Here is a 20936-nt window from a genome sequence, read left to right as displayed (position 1 = left end):
AGAAAGGGTGCAGACTGCTCACCATCACTCTTTAATCATCAAACTGAATGGAACAAAAAACTCGGTCCACACTGACCTGAGGCTCTTCCCAGAAAGCAGCTATACTTCGGACAAGAGAGAAAACGTGGTTTTGCATCCTTGGGGAGTGCCATAGCATCACTCGGTCTACAGCAGAGCGATTCTGTTTCCAGGAAATTGCAGTTTGCAGAGAGCTTTGCCCAGGTAGGAGCAGGGTCTGTCACAGGATCTTCCCCTCTGCTCTCATCTCCTGCTTGATCGGGCTCGTCCTGCACTTGCAGCAGAGCGGTCCTAGTGCAGATAGGTCTGCTTGCCAGGCACGCATCTGCTGAAGCTCGTGTGGCTGCGTCCTCTGGGGTCTGGGGTTGGTGGTGTTAGCAAGCAGATCTGTAGCTGATTATAAGCATCTCGCAGAGGGGCCTCAGCCACAGCATCTGCCCTGCACTGTTTCACAGCAGAGAGTCGTCCTGGGGGTTCTGGAGGCGCACAAGGATGGAGGTGGCCAAGCAGGCTACTGTGGGGGCCCTGGGGATTCTCCAGGTGCATGATCACCAGGCTGGGGCCCTGCAGCCCTGGGGCCTCCTCCTGGTTCCCAGACACAACAGCTAAACCTCATCTCCAGGACCCCAACTGCTGGAAATCACATTTCCTTGTCACACAGACAAATTTAAACTGAGAGACTCAGGCACACCTAATAAAGCAGTTCTGCAAAATGTCAAATTCGGGTTTAAAGCTGTGAAAAGAAGTGGCTGCAGGTCAGGACTGGAGGGCCTCGCCACGTGTTGAAAGGCTGATTGCTGCCCCTTTGTGACAAAGCCAAGTCTGTGCATCCATCAGAGAGCCTGTGGAATGTCATCACTGGGAACCAGTGACGCAAGAGCAAAGGAGAAGAAGATGCACATTTTTGGAGCATCTTCCCTCCCTCCTCTCACCATCGCGTCTGACCCCAGAGCCTGAAGGCGGCAGGCTCTGTCCCTGCATGTGGGAGGCAGAAGCTTGGAGGGCTCCCAGGTGCCTCTGCTGGCTCCAGACGCCTGTGTCCTGACGGCGATGCTGTGTGGTCCCCAAACGGCTGTTTTGGATACAGCCACCTCCTCACGTCTGAGCCCTCAGCTGGACCTCTCTCCCGTGAAAAACCACAAGTCCCGGAAACCTGTTGGGAGAGATAGGATTTCACACTACAGGTAGCACCTGCAGAGGCTTCTTCACACACAGGAGAAGAGCTGGGAGGACGCACAAACGCTGGCCGAGAACCCCAAAGTGAGAATGAGAAAGAACAACAAAAATAGAAGAGGGGACCCAGAGGAAACAGAAATCTCTCAGAAAAAAAGCAGGCAGTGTTTTAAACACAATCTGATGTCCCGTGAGGCTGGGAGAGGCTGAACTGGGGTGGAGCGAGGAAGCAGGATGCAGTTTGGTTGGTTTGCCCGGCTGCCCCGGGCTGGACCCTCACACACAGTGATGACAGAGGTGGTGAATGGGGGTCCTCCCTTCACTCCTGGTTCAGGGGCAGTGCTCAGACTCTCAAATGAATGAGCAAGCTCTTCAGGCTCTTTATCAGATATAGAAAGTGGCCTTTGTCAAGATGTGGTTGAACAGAGTTTTTTAATATAAAAAACAGGTGTTTAACTTTGCCAGATGTCCATTTAGATCATCATGTGTGTTGGGGGGTTGTCTTTATCCTATTGATATGACCTATTACATTAATTGATTTTCACATGTTGAACTATCCTTTCATATACTAAGCTATCCTTTACATTTGGGGATAAATTGGCCATGGTGTTTGCGCCTCTTTAAATATTGCTGGATTCAACATGCTAACAACTTGGTAAGGATTTTTATTTCTGTGTCCATGAGGACCCTTGGTCCTTGACAACTGCAGCTTTCTTTTCTTGTGTCTTTCTCTGGTTTTGGTCTCAGGGTGACACTGGCCACAAAGGATGAGTTGGGAAGTGTTCCTTCTTCTTCTGTCTGAAAGATGCTGCTCTGCGCTGGGACTTTTTCTTCTCAGATAGTCATTCACAGTGAAGCCACCTGGGCCCAGGCTCTTCTTTGTGGGAAGATTTTTTTTTTTTTTTTTTTTTTTACTACTGATCAGACCTCATTTCCTTATGATTTGAAAGAAAATCTTTAGGTTTTCCTTTCATATTGACTCAGCTTTAGTAATTTGTGCCACTCTAGGGATTTTCCCCTTTTATCTTAGTTACCTAACTTGTCAGTATAAGGTTGTCCATAATAGTGCACGTAAATCTTCTTGCTTTCTGCACAGTTGGTGATGTTTCCTCTTTTTCCTGCCTAATTTGGTGATTTTTCCATTTTTTCCTTGCTCAGCCTAGCCAAAGGTTTATAAATTCTGATGATCTTTTCAAATATCTGTCATCTGGTTCCACTGATTTGTCCTTCATTTCAGTTTTCCATTTCAGTGATTTTCACTCAGATATTTATGATATTTTCCCCTCTGTTTTCTATAGTCTAAATTTGCTCTTCTTTATCTAACTTCTTTAAGCTGGAGCTTAGTTATCACTTTGAGATTTTACTTCCTGTATAATATATGTATTTAAAGCTATAACTTTCAAACACTATTTCAACTGCCTCCTATAAACTGTGATATGTTGTGTTTTCATTTCCTGTTTAGTTCAAACTAGGATGTGAGGAGAGCTTCCCAGGCACTGTGGTCCTCTCCCTTCCAGGAGCTCCTTGTTAAATTCCTGGGTCATCCAGCTTTCTGCCACTTGGCCCAAACAGATTAGAGCCATAAGCTGGGAGAACTGCAAGGTTTCCCATTTGTGGCTGGGAATGGAGCTTCCACCCTGTGCTCCCCAGTCAACTCAGCTCCATCTAGCAGCAGAGAATCTGGTCTCCAAGAGGAGCCCCTCCCTAGCAGAAATACTTCATGGCCAAGCGGGTGATGGGTCTGGATGAGCTCAGGGCAAGATCAACCAGACTCACACTATTCTTTTTTTTTTTTGTACTCCATGATTTTGTATATAATATTCTTTTTTAAATTATTTATTTTAATTGGAGGCTAATTACTTTACAATATTGTAGTGGTTTTAGCCATACGTTGACATGAATCAGCCATGGGAGTACATGTGTCCCCCATCCCAAACCCTCCTCCAACCCCCCTCCCCATCCCATCCCTCAGGGTTGTCCCAGTGCACCGGCTTTGAGTGCCCTGTTTCGTGTATCGAACTTGGACTGGTCATCTATTTCATATATGGTAATATACATGTTTCAATGCTATTCTCTCAAATCATCTCACCCTTGCCTTCTCCCAGAGTCCATGTTCTTTATATCTGTGTCTCCTTTGCTGTCTTGCATACATTTACAGACTCACACTACTCTGGCTCAGGATTCAGCAGTGGTTGTAAGCAAACACCCCTCCATTTATCACTGACCCGGGGTCATTGCTGAGCCCTCCAAGAAGGCTGTTTTGAAAATTCTCTTCAGTCATTTCTCAGGGACAGGATTTGCCTGCCTCCTGGCTCTGTCATATCAGAAAATATGATAATACAGGATATTATCTGAAGTGCTGCGTGCATTTTCCAGCAGGCACTAGATGTGGACAAAGAATATGTCCACAGATGGCTTGTGCTTAGGTTAAGAATATTAATCAAGTTAATTATCTTTAAATAATCTGACATGTATCCACTTAAAGCATTAGGAAATTTAATTACTCATTTTCTTCCCTTGAGACAGTATGTTCAGTTCAGTTCAGTCACTCAGTTGTGTCCGACTCTTTGCAACCCCATGGACTGCAGGACGCCAGGCCTCCTTGTCCATCACCAACTCCTAGAGTTCACTCAAACTCATGTCCATTGAGTCAGTGATGCCATCCAGCCATCTCATCCTCTGTCGTCCCCTTTTCCATCTGCCTTCAATCTTTCCGTAAATAAAAAAAATAAATTTGGACATCCCAGTTTCATATGGCTCTAAATGCAGATCATTCACCCTTAGATGAATGATCTGAAAATCATTCAAAATGATCAGGAGATCTGTCTTAACTCTCCTTATAGTCACATCTGATCTAGTGCTATCCAACCTGCAGCAAACTCCTCTTTCTGTAAACAGGCCTATGTGAATAACTTCCTATCTGGAAATTAAATTTACCTTTATGGAATAAATATTTTGAGGGCATCCTACATACAGACAATTTCCAAAGACGAATTCAAAAATATCATGTGCAATGTAAGCATGATCGGAATAGTAGTGTGCCATTTACCGTTTTCATTTTCTGTGTCAAGGGAAACTCTCATTTAAATGTGGGACTCAGCATGTTTCTTAAAAAGTAAAAATCAATATCTTTATATTCTCATCTTACATTTGCCAGTAAAAGGCACTGGAGTGTGTAATTATAGCCGTTTGATGAGGGGAGAATCTCTGAGATAATAAATCCATCTGTCATAAGAACACAAGGGGATCGTTCATCATGTTCCTCTGAAATACTTTACGATAAGCAGAAGGATTGGGGCATCAGATTGAATTTGTATGCCAAGGAAATAAAACCTTTTTACTTTTTCAAGCTCACACTGATCAGATCTCTCATCCATGGCTTCTGAGCCCCTGCTCAGAATCACAGTTGGGAGAAAACTGTTTATCTGTTTTGACAAAAGGAGAATGTTTCATCATTATAAGACTACAGTTATTCTGGGACTTCCCTGGTGGTCCAGTGACTAAGGCTTCACACTCGCAATGCAGGGGGCCTGGGTTTCATTCCTGGTCAGGGAATTAGATCCCGCATGCCGCATCGAAGTTCAAAGATCCCACATGCTGCAATTAAGACCTAGATCAGCCAAATAAAAATTTTTTAAAAAGACTACAGCTATTCTAAGATTGCCAGGAGTAATATCAACAACTTCAGATATGCAGATGATACCACTCTAATGGCAGAAAGTGAAGAAGAACTAAAGAACCTCTTGATGAAGGTGAAACAAGGGAGTGAAAAACTGGCTTAAAACTCAACATTCAAAAAACTAAGATAATAGCATCCAGTCCCATCACTTCCTGGAAAATAGAAGGGGAAAAAGTAGCAGAGACAAATTTTACTTTCTTGGGCTCCAAAATCACTGTGGATGGTGACTGCAGCCATGAAATTAAAAGACACTAGCTCATTGGAAGGAAAGCTGTGACAAACTTAGCATGTTAAAAAGCAAAGACATGACTTTGCTGACAAAGGTCCATATAGTCAAAGCTACAGTTTTTCCAGTAGTCACTTATGAATATGAGAGTTGGATGACAAAGACACCTGAGCACCAAAAAAGTGATGCTTTCTAATTGTGGTGTTCAATAAGATTCCTGAGGATCCCTTGGACAGCAAGATCAAACCAGTCAATCCTAAAGGAAATCAACCATGAATATTCATTGGAAGGACTGATGCTGAAGGTGAAACTCCAAAATTTTGGCTACTTGATGCAAAGAGCCAGCCTATTGGAAAAGACCCTGATGCTGGGAAAAATTGAAGGCAGGTGGAGAAGAGGGTGACAGAGGATGAGATGGTTAGATGGCATCACCAATTCAATGGACATGCATTTGAGCAAATCCCGGGATATGGTGAAGACAGGGAAACCTGGTGTGCTGCAGTCCATGTGGTCGCAAAGAGTCAGACACGACTTAGTGACTAAACAATTCTAATGAAATCAGCTTTCATAAGATTACAGATAGCTGTGAGTCAAACACTAACACAATATATGTGATTTGAATGACAGTGAAAGGAGAGTCCATGACTTTGGTGAATCTCTTTCATACTCAGTTTGAACAAACACCAGTAAAATTTGATTCTAAACCACATTGGAGTTTAATAAAATTTCTCCAAGCTTAACCAAAGGTCCACCTATTTTAAGCAATATTCATGTAACAAAACCCAGTACCAAGAGCATCCTTTGGGGTCCCTGAGAGACAGATTTGCTCAATGCTTCATGAAACGTCTCTCCTCAATGCGTGCCCCTAACACCCATGTTCAGTGACCACCATGCATGCAGAAAACACTCGTCACAGCCTGGAGCCCTGGGGAGGCCATTTAACCTTGGCCCATGTTGATAAAAACCTCATCTTCCACTTACTACAGTATAATGTTATCAGAAGAGGAAAGTGATCATAAGCAGTCAATCATGTTAGAAGAAGCGCATCCTTTGAATTTAAAGTTTTGGTGATAGCGTGCCCCGCCCTTTTTTGGCTGGATTGTGAGGCATGCAGAACTTCCCAGAGATCAAACCCATGCCTCCTGCAGTGGAAGCTCAGAGTCTTAAACCTGGACCACCAGGGAAGTCTGACAATGCCCTTTTTAAGGGAATGATGTGAAGCATCACCCCTATATCATGGTCTGTTCAGCTGTTTGTCCACCGTGCTTCTGCGGAACAATGGGAGAATAACCAGAGAAATCAAGCATGAGCCCAGCTTCACAATTGCCAATATTTTTTTTTTTTCCCTTGGCAAGCCATTTCACAGCATTTCCTAAAAAGATAAGGAAAAGCTCACAGGGCTAACATGCAGATGGTTGTTCACAGACATACTATGAATTCTGAGATGCAAAAAGAAACCAACACAGGGGAAATAGGGCAGGTGGCTGGCCCTCATGTGCTGGAGTTATGCTAGATTTCTATAAGAAGAGGCATTTGGCCAGTGCAAGGATCATCAGATCATTCAGACTATTAGCAGGTTCGAGAGACTCCATCCTTATGGACAAAGAGCCTGCATGTTGTCCTTGTGGTCCCAGGCATTGGGTCCGTGGTGCTCATACTCACCAGGAGGAAACAGACATAGAGAAGGCAAGAGAGAAGCCTCACTGTGCAAAGTGCTGAGGGTTCCTGTCTGGCTGGTCTCCAGGGAGGGTGCTGTCCCCATTCGGAGTTGGGATGGTCCCACCTTGGCTGTCCTGGATGTCAGCTGAGGGTCCCGGAAGGAAGGATCTTTTCTCCTTGATAATGAAAACCACACCACATATTATGCCCCTGTCACCAGAGAAATGCGAAACTGAGTTAGGAAAACAGCCTCTGTTCAGTTAAAAAAAAAAAAATCCACACAGCAACAGGTGCATGCTGCTGATGGCGTGTAGGTAGGAAAACATAGGAAAATGTCCCCTTTGCATGGTTCACCCAAGGTGCCCATAAATATCCACCTGATATCTGTCAGCAAAACATCCGCCTGCTTGCAGTGGTGCTGAGCAGACGAGTCATCAGAAACCCCAAGCCTGGAAAAGTGAGAACCACCAGGGGGTCTGGGGGATGGCCAGTGTCCTCCTCAAACAGGTAGAACCTGAGAAGTTGGAGGACACTCCTCAGAGTGGAGAGAAGTATATTTAGAAACAGAACATGTTGCTTGGAACAATAACCTTACATAAGATGCTGCCCATGGAGGTCTACACCATGAAATACAAATTCAAAAAGGATTTAGCAGAGAAAGCAGTGGTGTTTTGGGGAGGCTTGGTGGAGGAGGGTCAGGTTGTGAAGGGGGAGCAGCTGTAACTTGAGGTCAGATCCCAGAAGACAGTGGTCTTTCCAGCACACCATCCAGTGCTCTGCTGGCCCAGGCTGGGTGAAGTCTACACATGTTTCAGCATGGCATTGGGTGGATTTTCCTCCTGTGTTTCTTCTAGGAAATAGGAGGAAGATCTAGGTTTCAATAGGTTAGCCAATTCCTGAGTCTCCTCTTCTAGTCCTTTTGCTTTTATCCCTTTTGAAATGTCAGTAAGCAGCAGATCACCCAAACTGAGTTAAATAAAGTGCCGACACTTGAGGGTCCTGTGAGCAGTCCCCTCCCCCGTCACCTCACCTCTCATTCATTCCCGCAACCCCCAGACTCCTGATCCCCTCAACTTCCCAGCCCCCCACATGGCTTTGCAGCCCCTCCTGCACCCAGAATATTCTCTCCTCCCCTTCACTGAGCTAGTTTCTCATCAGCATCCAGGTTACAGTGTTCATGCCCCTGCTGACAAAGTCTCTATGTTTTGGCTTGTTTATTTTCTGTCACACTGGACACCGCCGAGCCACCTTAGGTTGAGTTTCCCAGAAGCGATCAGTGATGTGAGGACTGACGAGCGCCTGATTTACTGGGAAATGCGCCCTGAAGACCAGCCGGTCAGCAGGGGGAGTTAGATGGGAGGCATCCAGGAGGGATGGGCTTCAAAGCACAGAGGCACCCGGCCTGGCCACAGGACCGGGGATGCAGGTGGGGTCCCCATGGACACCGTGGACGGAGCAGGCCATGGGTGATTCGAGTGTAGCCTCCAAGGTGAGGACCGGAGGCAAAGTTCCTGGATACATCCCCAACTCAGCACTGAGTAGGCGCCTGATGACCCATTGTGCTGATCTGTCTATCAATGAATAAATGACTCTGTCTGAGGGCCTCCAGGTCAGTGTCAGCTTTTTTTATAATCAAAATGCAGCCAGACTCTCCCTGTGTGAGCACCCAGGCTCCTTGAGCATTTATGCCTCTGGTGAGCATTTATGTGACCTGGACTTTGTTTAATGGGATGCTTTAAAAAGTCTCCAAAGTCAAGTCCATGGGGCAGATGCGGGAATAGCGCTCCACAGGGCCTGTGGTGGCCCCAGGGCCTCCTGGCAGTGATTGGCTTGGTGCTGAGACACAGGAACAGACTGTTTCCCGTGAACCACAAAAACGGAGACAGGCTCCAAACAAGGAATAGGAGAAAGCAGAACATGAAGACTGTTATTGGCATTTCATTAGAGAAGAGAGAAATCCCAAGGTCATTCTAGCTAATAGACCTTCCCCATGACTGCAGAGAAAAGAGGAGAGAGTAGGGGGGCCCCACCAACTCCACTCAGCCCCCTGCCCATCCTTAGAGTGTCCATGGGATTGAGTAAGATCGAAGCTCCCAGGGACAGCCTTGTGGTCCCTCTGGAGGATGGAGTCAGAGGTGCGTGTGGACAAGCTCGGCATGGCCACCAGGCCGCTGTCCCCTGCAGAAGTTTGTCCATCTTGGAACAAGATGAAGAGCCTCGTGGAAGCTGAAGAACCCAGGAGAATTGAGGACAGAGAACAGAATGAGTGACTGTGGGCTTGTCATTGTTGTCGTTGCTGCCTATTTGCTGAAGTAGACGTTGGTCCGGAGGTAGGTATCAGGGCAGACAACTTGGGACAGTCCTGACATGTGATGGAAGAGAGACACCCCCAAGACAGAATCCCCATGACTCCCCATCCAAACACCTCTCTTGAGCCCAGCAGCCTCTGTGTAGGTAGGTCCCAGCTGTCTAGGGTGGGGCCTGGGCATCTACATTTCTGACAATTTCCAGCAAGGCCGATGCTGCCGCCCCTGGACCGCACTGTGAGCAGTGAGGGCAGAGAGCATCACTGTTCGGTGGTCCAGGCAGCTTCTAAGCCACTTCATGGAGAAGATACAAGAAGGTTTCTCTCGCTAAAGAGGGGCTGCCCCCAATGCCCCCTTAGGATGCCTGAGGACCCCATCTCCTTCTTCTAAGGAGGGCCATTAACCCTTAGAGCGACAAGGCTCACCCCTTGAGCTCCCTGCCCCAGGACCCTGTTCCCAGTAAGGCATCACTTGACCCTCCTCATCATCCTGGTCGCTCTGGATCCTTCTTGAGATGAGGTGAGAAGTAGATCACCCAGAGGGATCTGTGCAGTGTGGGGCAGACTGGAGCTCCTGCCCCTCCTTCTAGAACCTCCCTCCCCGAGGTCTGCTGGTGCTGCCAGGCCTTTGGCGTCCGGGTGGCACCGGCCTCACTCGCTGCCTCTGCCCAGGCACTTCCTCCCCAGGCTCTTTCCATGAGTCCTTGCTGCCCACACTTAGCCTCAGGGGGCATTGAGGATAGCTAAGAATCCTCTCCATATGTCTTCTAGAAATGTAGCAACAACTGGTGCAGCCTCACAGAGGAAGCAGGTGAGCTCCTTGCTGGGCGGATGCTGGTGGCTCGGGCAGGGTCCTGGCATCAGATAGTGTCCACTGGAGGTCAGTGTGTTCCTAAGGGGCTCGCAGCTCTGTCCTCTGTTCCAGCTGGAACTGCCCACCACCCTCCACGTAACCTCCCACGTCCCGTTTGCTGTCCTTAGCATGGGCTGGGGGTCAGGTGTGAGAATGTCAGACTCCTGGCAGACAGGAGAATGTCAGACAGGAGGCTGACCTCTAATCCACCAGCTCTGAGTCCCTTCGCACAACACCCGGGGTCCACCTGGCAGGCAGGATGTCTGCATTTGGGAGGCAAAAGCTAAGGGAAGGATGCCAGGGACTTGGAGGAGAGTGTGGAAGGAGCCAGCTGCCACATCAAAGAGAGAACAGATGCCTCCCCAAATAAGAGATACAAATGGCAAATAAGCACGCAGAGATGTCCACATCACCACCTTGGGAGAAGTGCAAACTAAAGCCAGCACAAGTGAGCCCTGCACAGAGCGTCGCAGGGCAGGCCGCCGGGAACTGACGACTACCAAGCACCGTGAGGATGCAGAAGCCAGTCGGCTTCCCCGGAAGACAGCTGATCGTTTTCCTGCAAAGTTAAACACCGTGTGACCCAGCAACCCCATTCCTGGTATTTAAAGACACGAATTCTATGTTCAAGCAGAAACTTGCATGAGTGCATCACAGCCTTTATTAGTAAGAATGAAAAACTGAAAATAAAAAGCCTTCGGTGGACGAACGGATGGACACACAGTGGCACTTCCTTATCGTGGAAAATTACTCGGGAATAAAACGGAGTGAACTGCTGACACCCCTGGCAGCCTGGGTGACCTTTGGGGCCTGGTGCTGAGGGGGCTGGTCAGGGGTCTTGCCCCGCGCAGAGCTGTATCCTAGTTTAGGCTCTGGGCCACGCTTAAGTAAGAGGTGCGGTCACGGATGTGGGGATGCATTCTATCTTTGCAGTCCCTACAGGAACTCTGTTCTAGTTTCGACACTTTTATGTGAGTCTGAAATTGTTTCAAAGGGTGTGTGTGTATGTCTGTTTGTGTGTGTATACACATATACATCTCTGTGACCTAGACTTAGTTGAAGAGTTTTTAGATGTGACCTCACACACAGACACAGTGAGTGAAATAATTTATTCATATACATACATACACATACTGTACAAGGCCATCTTTAATGAATTTTAATACTCTATAATCTTCAAACTAACTAAAATACAATTTAAATACATGCATTCCTTTCAATAAAATGAAGTATTTCAGAACAGTAAAGAAACTTGGGAAATGAGTGATTTTTTTTTTATTTTTAATTGAAGGATAATAGCTTTACAGAATTTTGTTGGTTTCTGCAAAACATCAACATGAATCAGCCATTGTTGTTTTTCAGTCACTCAGTCATGTCCGACTCTTTGCAACCCTGTGAACTGCAGCACACCAGGCTTCCCTGTCCTTCACCATTTCCCAGAGCTTACTCTAACTCATGTCCATTGAGTAGGTGATGCCATCCAGCCATCTCGTGCTGTCATCCCCTTCTCCTCCTGCCTTCAGTCTTTCCCAGCATCAGGGTCTGGGGAAGTATACATATGTCCCCTCCCTCTTGAACCTCCCTCTGGTAACTGATGACTTTGAACAGCCCAGCCAGTGACTTGATAAATGGCCATAGGTTTACTGTGATGGGATCTTGCACAGAGGCATCCCTTGGTTTAGAAAATGCTCTCATTTTACAAACTAGGGAACCCAGCTCTGCCACAGGTGCACGCAGACATGTGGGGCAGTGGCCACGCTCAGTGGCAAGGGGTTGAGGTACACCAGGTAGGCAGGCCCTGGGGTCCCTGCTCCTAGACAGACGGCTTTCTTGTTGCTGCAGAGGTGGGGCATGGAGCTCTGAGGACCTCACCCTGCACAGGGGCTGGCATCCTTGGCCAGTCCCTGATGCTACGAGAGGATGAAGGAGGCATTGAACAGGCAGGAGGTCCACAGTCAGCCTGCTCCAGAGCATGACAGCCGTGGCCCCCACTCCAGCCAGAGAGGCTTCTGGAGCCTGGCCAGGTGGGGGGCCCAGGAGGGAGGGGATGGCTGGCCTCTCAGAGGAAGGCCCTGTGGTTCTCACTGGCCCCTCCTGAGGCACGAGTAGCTTCTGCACTTCCTCAGGGTGCAGATCCTCTGTGGTGGGTGGGCAGACGGGTGAGGACGGTTGGAAGGGTGCTGTGTCCCCAGTGCTCTTTCCCAGGAGGTGTGCGCCCCCCCTCTCTGGCAGACAGACGGGTGAGGATGGCTGGATGGATGCATGTCCCCATAGCTCGTTCCCAGGAGGTGAACGCTCCACCAGGGCCCCCGCTCCCTGCCCGCCCTCCTCGCCTCTTGGTCGAGGGTAGTGTCATCCTCGCAGGCCCAGGTGAGCTGTCCGCCCCCAGGTTCACCTGGGAGCCCTTTGTCACTGGCCGCGGGGGTGGACGTGCAGCCACCCGTCGGCTCGGTGGCCGGGCTTTGTTCCAAGAGCCGCCTTGGGCCCCACGCGTCTCCGAGCTCCTGAGAGAGCAAGTGTGTGACACTGACACTAAGTGGCTTCTCTGCAGAAACACGAAAAGGACAAACGATGAAACGCCAAATCACAGCGTAAAATGAATTATTCATGTGTCATAAAAAGAGTGAATTCAATATTTTTTTCATTTCCCGCCTATAACTCTCACAGTGTTTCCATTAAAGTGTAATGAAAAAAGAGGGAAAAGTGAATGCAATGCCTAATCCCCAAAAGAAAGAATTCAATTTAAAGTATAATTTTTTTCCTCCTAAAATGGCACGTGTGAGGGATTTTTTGACTTTTTATTTCCGAAATAATTTCAGACAGAAGAATTGCAAAAATGGTGTGAAGAATCCCTATATGCTTGTCACCCGGTTTCCTTTGGTCTTAACCGTTTACCGTTGGGTACGTTACCGTTCTCTCAATGTGCATATGTTTTCCTGAGTTCTTTGCAAGAAAGTATCAGACAAGATGGCCTTTTACCCCTAAATGGGCGAGGTATGTTTTCTAAAAACAAGTGCAATTGTAAAAGTCAGGAAATTAAAGTCATTCCAGTACTGTCATCTCATCTATAGACCTTATGTACATTTTTCCAGTTCTTTCAATATTGTTCTTATAGCAAAAGGGGAAAACAATCAGACCCAGTTCAGGACCCAATCTTGCATTTTCTTGCTCTTCTCTTTTTGTTGTTGTTGTTTAGTTGCTAAGTCGTGTCTGACTCTGCAATGCCATGGACTGGCTCCTCTCTCCATGGGATTCTCCAGGCAAGAATACTGAGTGTGTTGCCATTCCCTTCTCCAGGGCATCTTCCCAACCCAGGGATCCAACCCACGTCTCCTCCTTGGCAGGCGGGTTCTTCACCACTGAGCCACCAGGGAGCCCTGAGGCTGTTCTCTGATCATAGCCCTCTATAATCTGGAACCGTTCTTCTGCCATCACCTTCATGTTCTTGACATGTTTCGAGAGTTCAGGTCGGTTGTTTCTCAGGGGAGCCCTCCTTCTGGGTCATCTGGTGATTCCTGCTGGTTGGATTCAGGTGATGATGCTGTGGGCAGGGCCCCCACGAGGAGACATCTGCCTCCATGTGTCCTGTTACCAGCGTGGCATGTCTGTGGGACACCTGACAAGCGGTGATTCCATCCCCTTTTGCAAGTGGCATCTGCCAGGTGTCTCCCAGCCAAGCAGCATTTCTCTGGAATTAATAAGCATCTTGTGAGGAGGTGCTATGTGAGGATGGAGCACCCCACTTAGCGCTAGCTGTTCACTTAGTTATGTTAGTTTTAACATTCTTTATAAGCTCCTAACCTCATGGCTCCTTCCGTATCCATTAGCTGGGCATTCATCCATGGGGTAGAGTTTTCCCTTCCCCCATATTTTTTTATTTACACATTCATTGCTTCATACAGGCTGGACCATTGATTGTTAGTTTATAGGTTCCTGTCCATCCTTACAGTGTTCATGGTGTGTTTATTCTCTTTGTTACAGATTAGACAGCAGGTGCCCCTTCTGGTTGGCTCTGTGTCCTTTTGACACAATTCATCATCTCTTACCCATTTTATCATCATTTCCTGTGCAGCAAGCTGTCCCAGCTCTGTTTTGGATTTGGCAGCCCTGACCCTGAAATCGGTCATTTCTTCAAAGTGCCCTGGTTCCACATATTGGAGAACCGTGTTTAGAAACCGATGTCTAGGCACTGGGTCTGCTCATCACCTGGGAGTGGTGTGTTGTCCCAGGCCCTCTCCACAGACTGAGCTGGAAGAAACTTGCAGCACATACATACATAAACACATCTGTGTAACCGTGTGTACACGGACATACTTATTTTTTTGATCTATTTATAGATAGATGGAAACTAACATCCTCAGTCTAATCCAGTCTGCTCACATCAGTACCACACACTCTTTTTTCAGCCACTCTTTATCCCATGGGCTGGACGCCTCACTGTTTATGTAACCACTGTCCTTCGAATGAGCGTTTAGGTCATTCCCAATATTTTGCAATTACATAAAAGGCTGCAATGAATAACCTTGAACATGTGTATTTTTCTATTACCGGAGGTGAATCTTTAGGATAAATAACCTAGAAGTGAGATTATTGGGCCAAAATTCAGCACGTATTTAATTGTGTTGCACATTAACAGATCTGCTTCCTAAGGTGGCACCAATTTGCATTCAGCCAGCCTGTGTCCCCACAGCCTAACAGGCAGGATGGCTGGTTTAGGTAGAACACGGTATCTTCATGCGGTTTGGCTTCTCCTTTCTTCAAGCGAGGATGGACATCATTCCACATGGATGAGACGAGACCATCAGAGCACCCAGGCCAGGAATTTCAGATGCTGGCTCTGCACTCATGTGACTCTGAGAGTCAAGTCCTAGTTCAAACCAATCCCAACCCATGGTGCCAAAGCTACCTTGGACTTTCCACCTGCAAAGAGTAGGGAACCCAGTGGGTAACATATTATATCTCTCTGACAGGTGTAACATAAAGAGGAAGAATAAGATCTAAAAGGGATGAGCATTGCTTTATGCAATTACATGAAGCTCTTACGTGCAGAAAGTCACACATGAAGAAAATCACACTGGGCAGGAAGCTATGACAAACCTAGAGAGCATATTGTTTTTTACTTACAAAAGTTATATTTATACATCTAGTAGGTAAAGCAAATTACACCCATTTCAAAATACATATTTAAACACACATCTGAGTACCTTTCAAAAGGCAAGAAGTTTTTAAGAGAACTTCAGTTTAACAAACAAAGCTAAATGGGGAGAATTTAAGTTTGCACTTGACATGGTATTTAAACAAAACCAAATGGCTAAAACTCAGTATTTAGACAAAGAATGCAGTTCACTAGTCACTAGGCAAAGAAAATGGCCCATAGCAGATGGCACACAGAATGTCGTCCAAAGAGATATCACTTTGCCAACAAAGGTCCATCTAGTCAAAGCTATGGTTTTTCCAGTAGTCATGTATGGATGTGAGAGTTGGATCATAAAGAAGGCTGAGTGCTGAAGAATTGATGGTTTTGAACTGTGGGCTGGAGAACTCTTGAGAGTCCCTTGGACTGCAAGGAGATCAAACTGGTCAATCCTAAAGGAAATTAGTCCTGAATATTCATTGGAAGGACTGATGCTGAAGCTGAAACTCCAATACTTTGGCCACCTGATCTGACTCATTGGAAGAGACCCTGATGCTGGGAAAGATTGAAGTCAGGAAAAAGGGGACAACAGAGGATGAGATGGTTGGATGGCATCACCGACTCGATGGACATGAGTTTGAGCAAGCTCCGGGAGATGGTGAAGGACAGAGAAATCTAGCATGCTTCAGTCCATGGGGTCGCAAAGAGTCAGACACAACTGAGTGACTGAATAACAGCAATAGTAGACCCGTGGGGCAGTGGTGCCATGCTGGTCAGTGCAGACATGGGCACCGTGGCGGTCTTAACCCTCCGTGGCCTGGTGGGTCAGACCTGCGTCTCAAGGAGTTCCAGTGCTGTGCTGAGTTCTGATCTGCTCCACTGGCTGCTCCTTGGGCCCCCGATGCAGTGTCTCCAGGTGGACCGTATCCCACGTGCTCCATGTGAGGATGAAGGACGGGGGAGCCCCACCTGTCAGCAGGTCTGCTCCTTTGTAAGTTTCATCACCAATAACCTTGCTTCTTGTAGGAAAAACTAGAAATGCAAAAAGAAAGAAAAAAAACCACTGATGTGCCCCCTCATCTGGAAGCAGCTTAATTTCTGACATTTTGGAGGAAATATGACTTGTTCCACGTTCTACCTCTTTCTTTCCCTTGGTTATTACAAGCGTCTTTCCAGGGCAGTGAATAAGTACCTACATCACCATTTTCCATGACTGTGTAGAAAAGTCCACATGGAGTCCTCTGTGATTTTGCTGTTTTGAAGCAGTGCTGTCGGGAGCACCATGCAGGCTTCACAGGAATTCCCGATCCCCAGTGTCTCCTGGCCTCTGCCTCCCAACCCAGGCCATGCAGAGATGCTCCCCCCAGCAGAGATGCTTCTCCCCAGCAGAGAAGGCCAGGGGATGAGGGGGCAGTGGGGGCCCAGGGAGCTACTGTGGGAGTGAGGCCTTGAGAGAGATGAGTGACAAGGGGTGCAGCCCCCTGCACCCTTGCACCCTCGTGTCCACGCTCACAGGGCTGATACGTGTCCAGCTGGGCTCTGTGATTATCCTATGAAATCTTCCCAAGGAAGAAACCTCAGGGGCGGAGAACCAGCTCTCTGCATGGAGGTCACGGCTGAAGGCGGACTGTCTGGCCACGGGGAGGGGGTCCAGACCTGCTCTGCCCACCTGAAACATCTGTTCCTCCAACCACATGAACGGTGAACACCTTTGGATGCTTGCATCCTGCCTTGCTGATATTCTAATGTAATGACCCGTGAAGAGGATTTTCAGAAACAGTTGCTGTGTGTGGCTCGTGTCTTGGTGGTGGCATTTGTGTGTTTTCTCTTCTTGGTTTGTGGGTGTCCCTGTCACCCCTCAGACCCCCACCCCCGTCTTACGGCACAATGCCCAGGACCAGTTGTATCTACAGCACTGCCGCTGATAGGAGGGAGAAGGTACAGAGAGCTGGGCTGTTTTTGTCTGCCCTGTAATTTATCTGAGTTTTTAAAAATCAATTCAAATCAAAATTGACTAGCTGTTTTGATGACATGTAGCCACAACTTTGTAGTTTACAGAAGTGGCTCCCTTATACTCTAAATAAACCTCTGGGAAGATTTTGAGGGGTGACCCTATACATGGTTGTGTCATCAGAAGCTGTTTCCAGAGAGGGGAGTCGAGGCCCAGGCATCTCTCTGGGGTCTGTGGTCACAGCTCGCACTGCACTGCTCTTGGATTGGAGGACTTCCCACTAACCCCTCTGGCTGCCAGCCTCCCCATCACCACCGTGAAACTGAGCAGTCAAGAAGTGGTCATCAGAATCCCAGGACAGAAGTTGTGGAGAAGACACCCCAGCTTCAGACAAGAAGCCACTGAGGCCAGTAGGGTTGGCAGATGACCAGACACTGGTGTTCAGACAGTGGGGAGCACAGAGGTCCAGGGTGACCTGGCCAGCTGGCCAGTTCTGTTGTTTAGGGACATTGTAACCTCCCAGAGGCCAGGGTGTCTTTTGCCGAATAGAAATAACCAGAAAAATAGCCACAGATGCTATTTCCAGAGCTGCTGTGAGAATCCAGCCAGCCCACATATTTAAACTCATAGTAAACTAAAACAAAACCTAAAACCTCCAGGAAAGCCCGAAGCCTGAACAAGTACCCACAATCAGAGATGTCATGCAGGCACCAGGATTCCCACCTGCATAGACTGACCTGTCACATGACGCGCATCCTCTCTGGATCTGTCCTTCGGCCCCATCCTCTGTGTCTCTCCTTGGCCCTCAGGTCCTGCCGACTGTGGGGTCCCTTCCCCAGACCCCATGCAGAGGCCCATCAGGGGCAGTTTGGCAGTTCCAGCCCAGTGCTGAGGTTCCTGGAGACCCTACCTGGCCTCCCCATCCCGGATGGAGGGTTCTGGCCTCCCTGCAGGGGGGCACATGTGCGTCTGCCCACAGCCCTCAGTCCCAGACCCCGCCACGTGTGACGCCTCCCTGGGGCTGCTGGTTCCACCTCTGCAGGAGTGAGGATGGGTGTCCCCACTTCCCTTTATTCTTTGGGAGGCGATGCTACAGAGGAAAGACAAGAGCTCTGCAAACCTGGCCCAGCAGAGGGGAAAGGGAGGGGTGCTGGGGACCTGAGGTGTGTGTGTGTGTGTGCATCTGGATGTGTGTCTGGGTGTGTGTGTGTATGTATGCATGTGTCTGTGTGTATCTGTATGTGTCTGCGTGTGTTTGTGTGTCTGTAACCGTGCGTATGTGTTCGTGTGTGTGTGCATGTATCTGTGTGTGTGTTTGCATGTGCATGTGTCTGTGTCTGTATGTGTCTGCGTGTGTGTCTATGTGTGTGTGTGTAACTGTGTGTGTCTCTGTGTGTTCAGATGTGTGTGTGTGTATGTGTCTGTGTGTGTCTGTATGTGTCTGTGTGTGTAACTGTGTGTGTCTGTGTGTGTGCGTGTGTCTGTGTCTGTCTGTGTCTGTGTGTGTCTTTGTGTGTTCAGATGTGTGTGTACATGTGTCTGTGTATGTCTGTATGTATGTTTGTGTGTCTGTGTATGTAACTGTGTGCATGTGTTTGTGTTTGTTTGGATGTGTGTTTGTGTGTGTGCTTGTGTCTGTGTGTATCTGTATGTGTCTGTGTGTAACTGTATGTGTAACTGTGTGTGTTTCTGTGTGTGCATGTGTCTTTGTATATCTTTATGTGTCTGTGTGTGTGTAACTGTGTGTGTGTGTGCATGTGTCTGTGTGTGTCTGTGTGTCTGTGTGTCTGTGTGTGAACTGTGTGCATGTGTTTGTGTGTGTTTGGATGTGTGTTTGTGTGTGTGCTTGTGTCTGTGTATATCTGTGTGTGTGTTTGTGTCTATGTGTGTGTTTGTGTCTATGTGTGTGTTTGTGTCTATGTGTGTTTGTATGTCTGTGTATGTGTCTGTGTGTGCACATGTGTCTGTATGCGTGGAGGGCAGCTGGGTGCTGTGTGGACAATGTGTTACCCGCTCCCACCCCGGGGGCCTGGGAGAAGGTCAGTCCTTGCCATCGGGGTGAACCCCTCCCTGTGTGCCTGTTTCTCCCCCAGACAAGACACAAACAGTGCAGCAGGAAGCTTCCTACACAGGCGCAGTGGAGGCTCCGATTTGCAGTTTTATGTGCGTTTGATTAACCAAAACAGGAGGGACACCGGGGCTGAAGACCAGGCCCACGATGTCCTTATTTAGGTCACAGTCTAAGGAAAGAAGGGATTCAAGACAGTGTCCTGGCCCCAACACCAGTCCTGCCTCGTCCTGAAACCAGGTTGACGTCCTAGAACAGGGAGTGGACTCCACACCCCGCCTGTGTGCTCCCCCCAGCCCGTCCCCAGTGGACACTCCGCTGTCCACACCCCATCCCAGAGGTCCACTGGGCTGTGGGGTTAATCTCCCTGGAACAGCCCAGAGCCCATCCTTGGGTCTTTCTCTTCCTACGGGGACGGCACTTGCCAGGCAGGCTTGGGGGGCCTGACCCCCATGTCAGTGATGGTGGGAGACCCCTGCTGACGCTCGTCCTCCCGTCCGCCTCTCCCGGCAGAGTGACTACTCCAGCGACACGGAGAGCGAGGACGACTTCCTCGTGATGCCCCCGCGGGACCACCTGGGCCTCAGCGTCTTCTCCATGCTCTGCTGCTTCTGGCCCCTGGGCATCGCCGCCTTCTACCTGTCCCACGAGGTAAGGCCTCCCGTCGGCCACACGTATGCGGCCGGTGCGCCCAGGCTGGTGAGGATGGGGTGGGGGTGCTGCGGGGGGAACCTGGTCTCGGGGGCCCAGCCTCACCCCAGCAGACCCAGGCGCATCCTCAGAGGGCGGCCGTGGGGAAAGCGGCAGGTTGGGATCCGGGCCTCCGAGGAGACACTTGTGGGGTGCCAGCAGGACAGACCCTGTGTTGGGAGAGTCCATTGGGGGTGCTGGAACAGAAGTTAAGCGGGTTCTGTTTTCTTTGTGAAAGGCTCACACATATAGAGTCCCGTGGCATGGAGCCTATGCACACATCCCAAACAGCCTGTCTCGGCCAATAACTGGGCCCTCTGTCCAGTGGCAAGGCTCTAAGAGAGTCGGTTCCTGGCCCTTTTTCATGGCCAACCTCCTCCTTGTGCCTTCATGGAGCCCAGGTTTTAAATACTTCCTCTGTGTTCCTGTCACTCAGAAACTATCTCTATTCCCATTATTATTAATCAAAGGAAGACATGTACTTGTCCATTAAAGAGGGAGTTTCAGCCTCACCCGTTATCCCCACCAGATGGGGAGAAAGGCAGCCCCTTCTGTTGCTCCAGAGCCCACAGCATCCTCAGGGTACCTGGGGCTCCCTCTCCAGTGTCTGGGGCTCTGGGGCCGTCCGCCCAGGCCTTGTGCTGGAAACGTTCATTCCTCCTGCTTTGAGAAGGACCCTGGCCTCTCACTGCTTCTTGCCATTGTCTGTCCCAATTCAGTGTGTTGGGTGAGAGTGCCTTGTGTGCTCCTGTGTCCCCTGCCCCCCTTCCCTGATCCTACAAGGAGTGAGGAGGGAGGGGAGAATCCACTAGTGGCCCCCAAGGGCAGCCCCTCTTTGCAAGGAAACCAAGAGGCCCCAGAGGCCCTTCCAGGGGGGTGTGGTGCGGCCGCTGCTCTGGGATCTTGGTCGCAGAGGATGGACAGGTGTGGGGAGGGGTGATGGAGCCGTCCTACTTGGCCAGAGTTGTGCCCAGTGGTTGTTCCACATCCAGCTTTGGCCTGGAGGGTCTGAGCATCTCCTTGGTGAGTTGGTTCTACACAAGCCAGAGGCCCCTACTCTGGGGTGCACAAACCCAAGCTGTAGAACTAGACTCCAGGCCATCAGGGGCCTGGGGGTGGTGAGTGGAGCAAGTCTGGGAGCTCCTGAGCCCAAGCAGTGGCCATGGGTGCTGCGTGCGCC

At 49.0% G+C, this 20936-nt stretch overlaps 1 protein-coding gene across 5 annotated transcripts in view; it reads left to right on the top strand.

The window, feature by feature from the left end:
- SYNDIG1 (synapse differentiation inducing 1) overlaps nt 1-20936 on the top strand; it is a 105524-nt gene that overhangs the window by 53472 nt on the left and 31116 nt on the right. For all 5 annotated transcript variants that reach the window (XM_025264128.3, XM_006041704.4, XM_044927963.2 and 2 more), the window contains exon 3: nt 19580-19717. In XM_025264128.3, coding sequence (XP_025119913.1) covers nt 19580-19717 — 138 coding nt within the window. The remainder of the gene's footprint in view (nt 1-19579; nt 19718-20936) is intronic.

The sequence above is a fragment of the Bubalus bubalis genome, chromosome 14 (genome assembly GCF_019923935.1).
Source record: "Bubalus bubalis isolate 160015118507 breed Murrah chromosome 14, NDDB_SH_1, whole genome shotgun sequence".
Classification (NCBI taxonomy): domain Eukaryota; kingdom Metazoa; phylum Chordata; class Mammalia; order Artiodactyla; family Bovidae; genus Bubalus; species Bubalus bubalis.
Note: the sequence above shows the minus strand (reverse complement) of the source record. Positions and strands in the feature narration are given on the sequence as shown.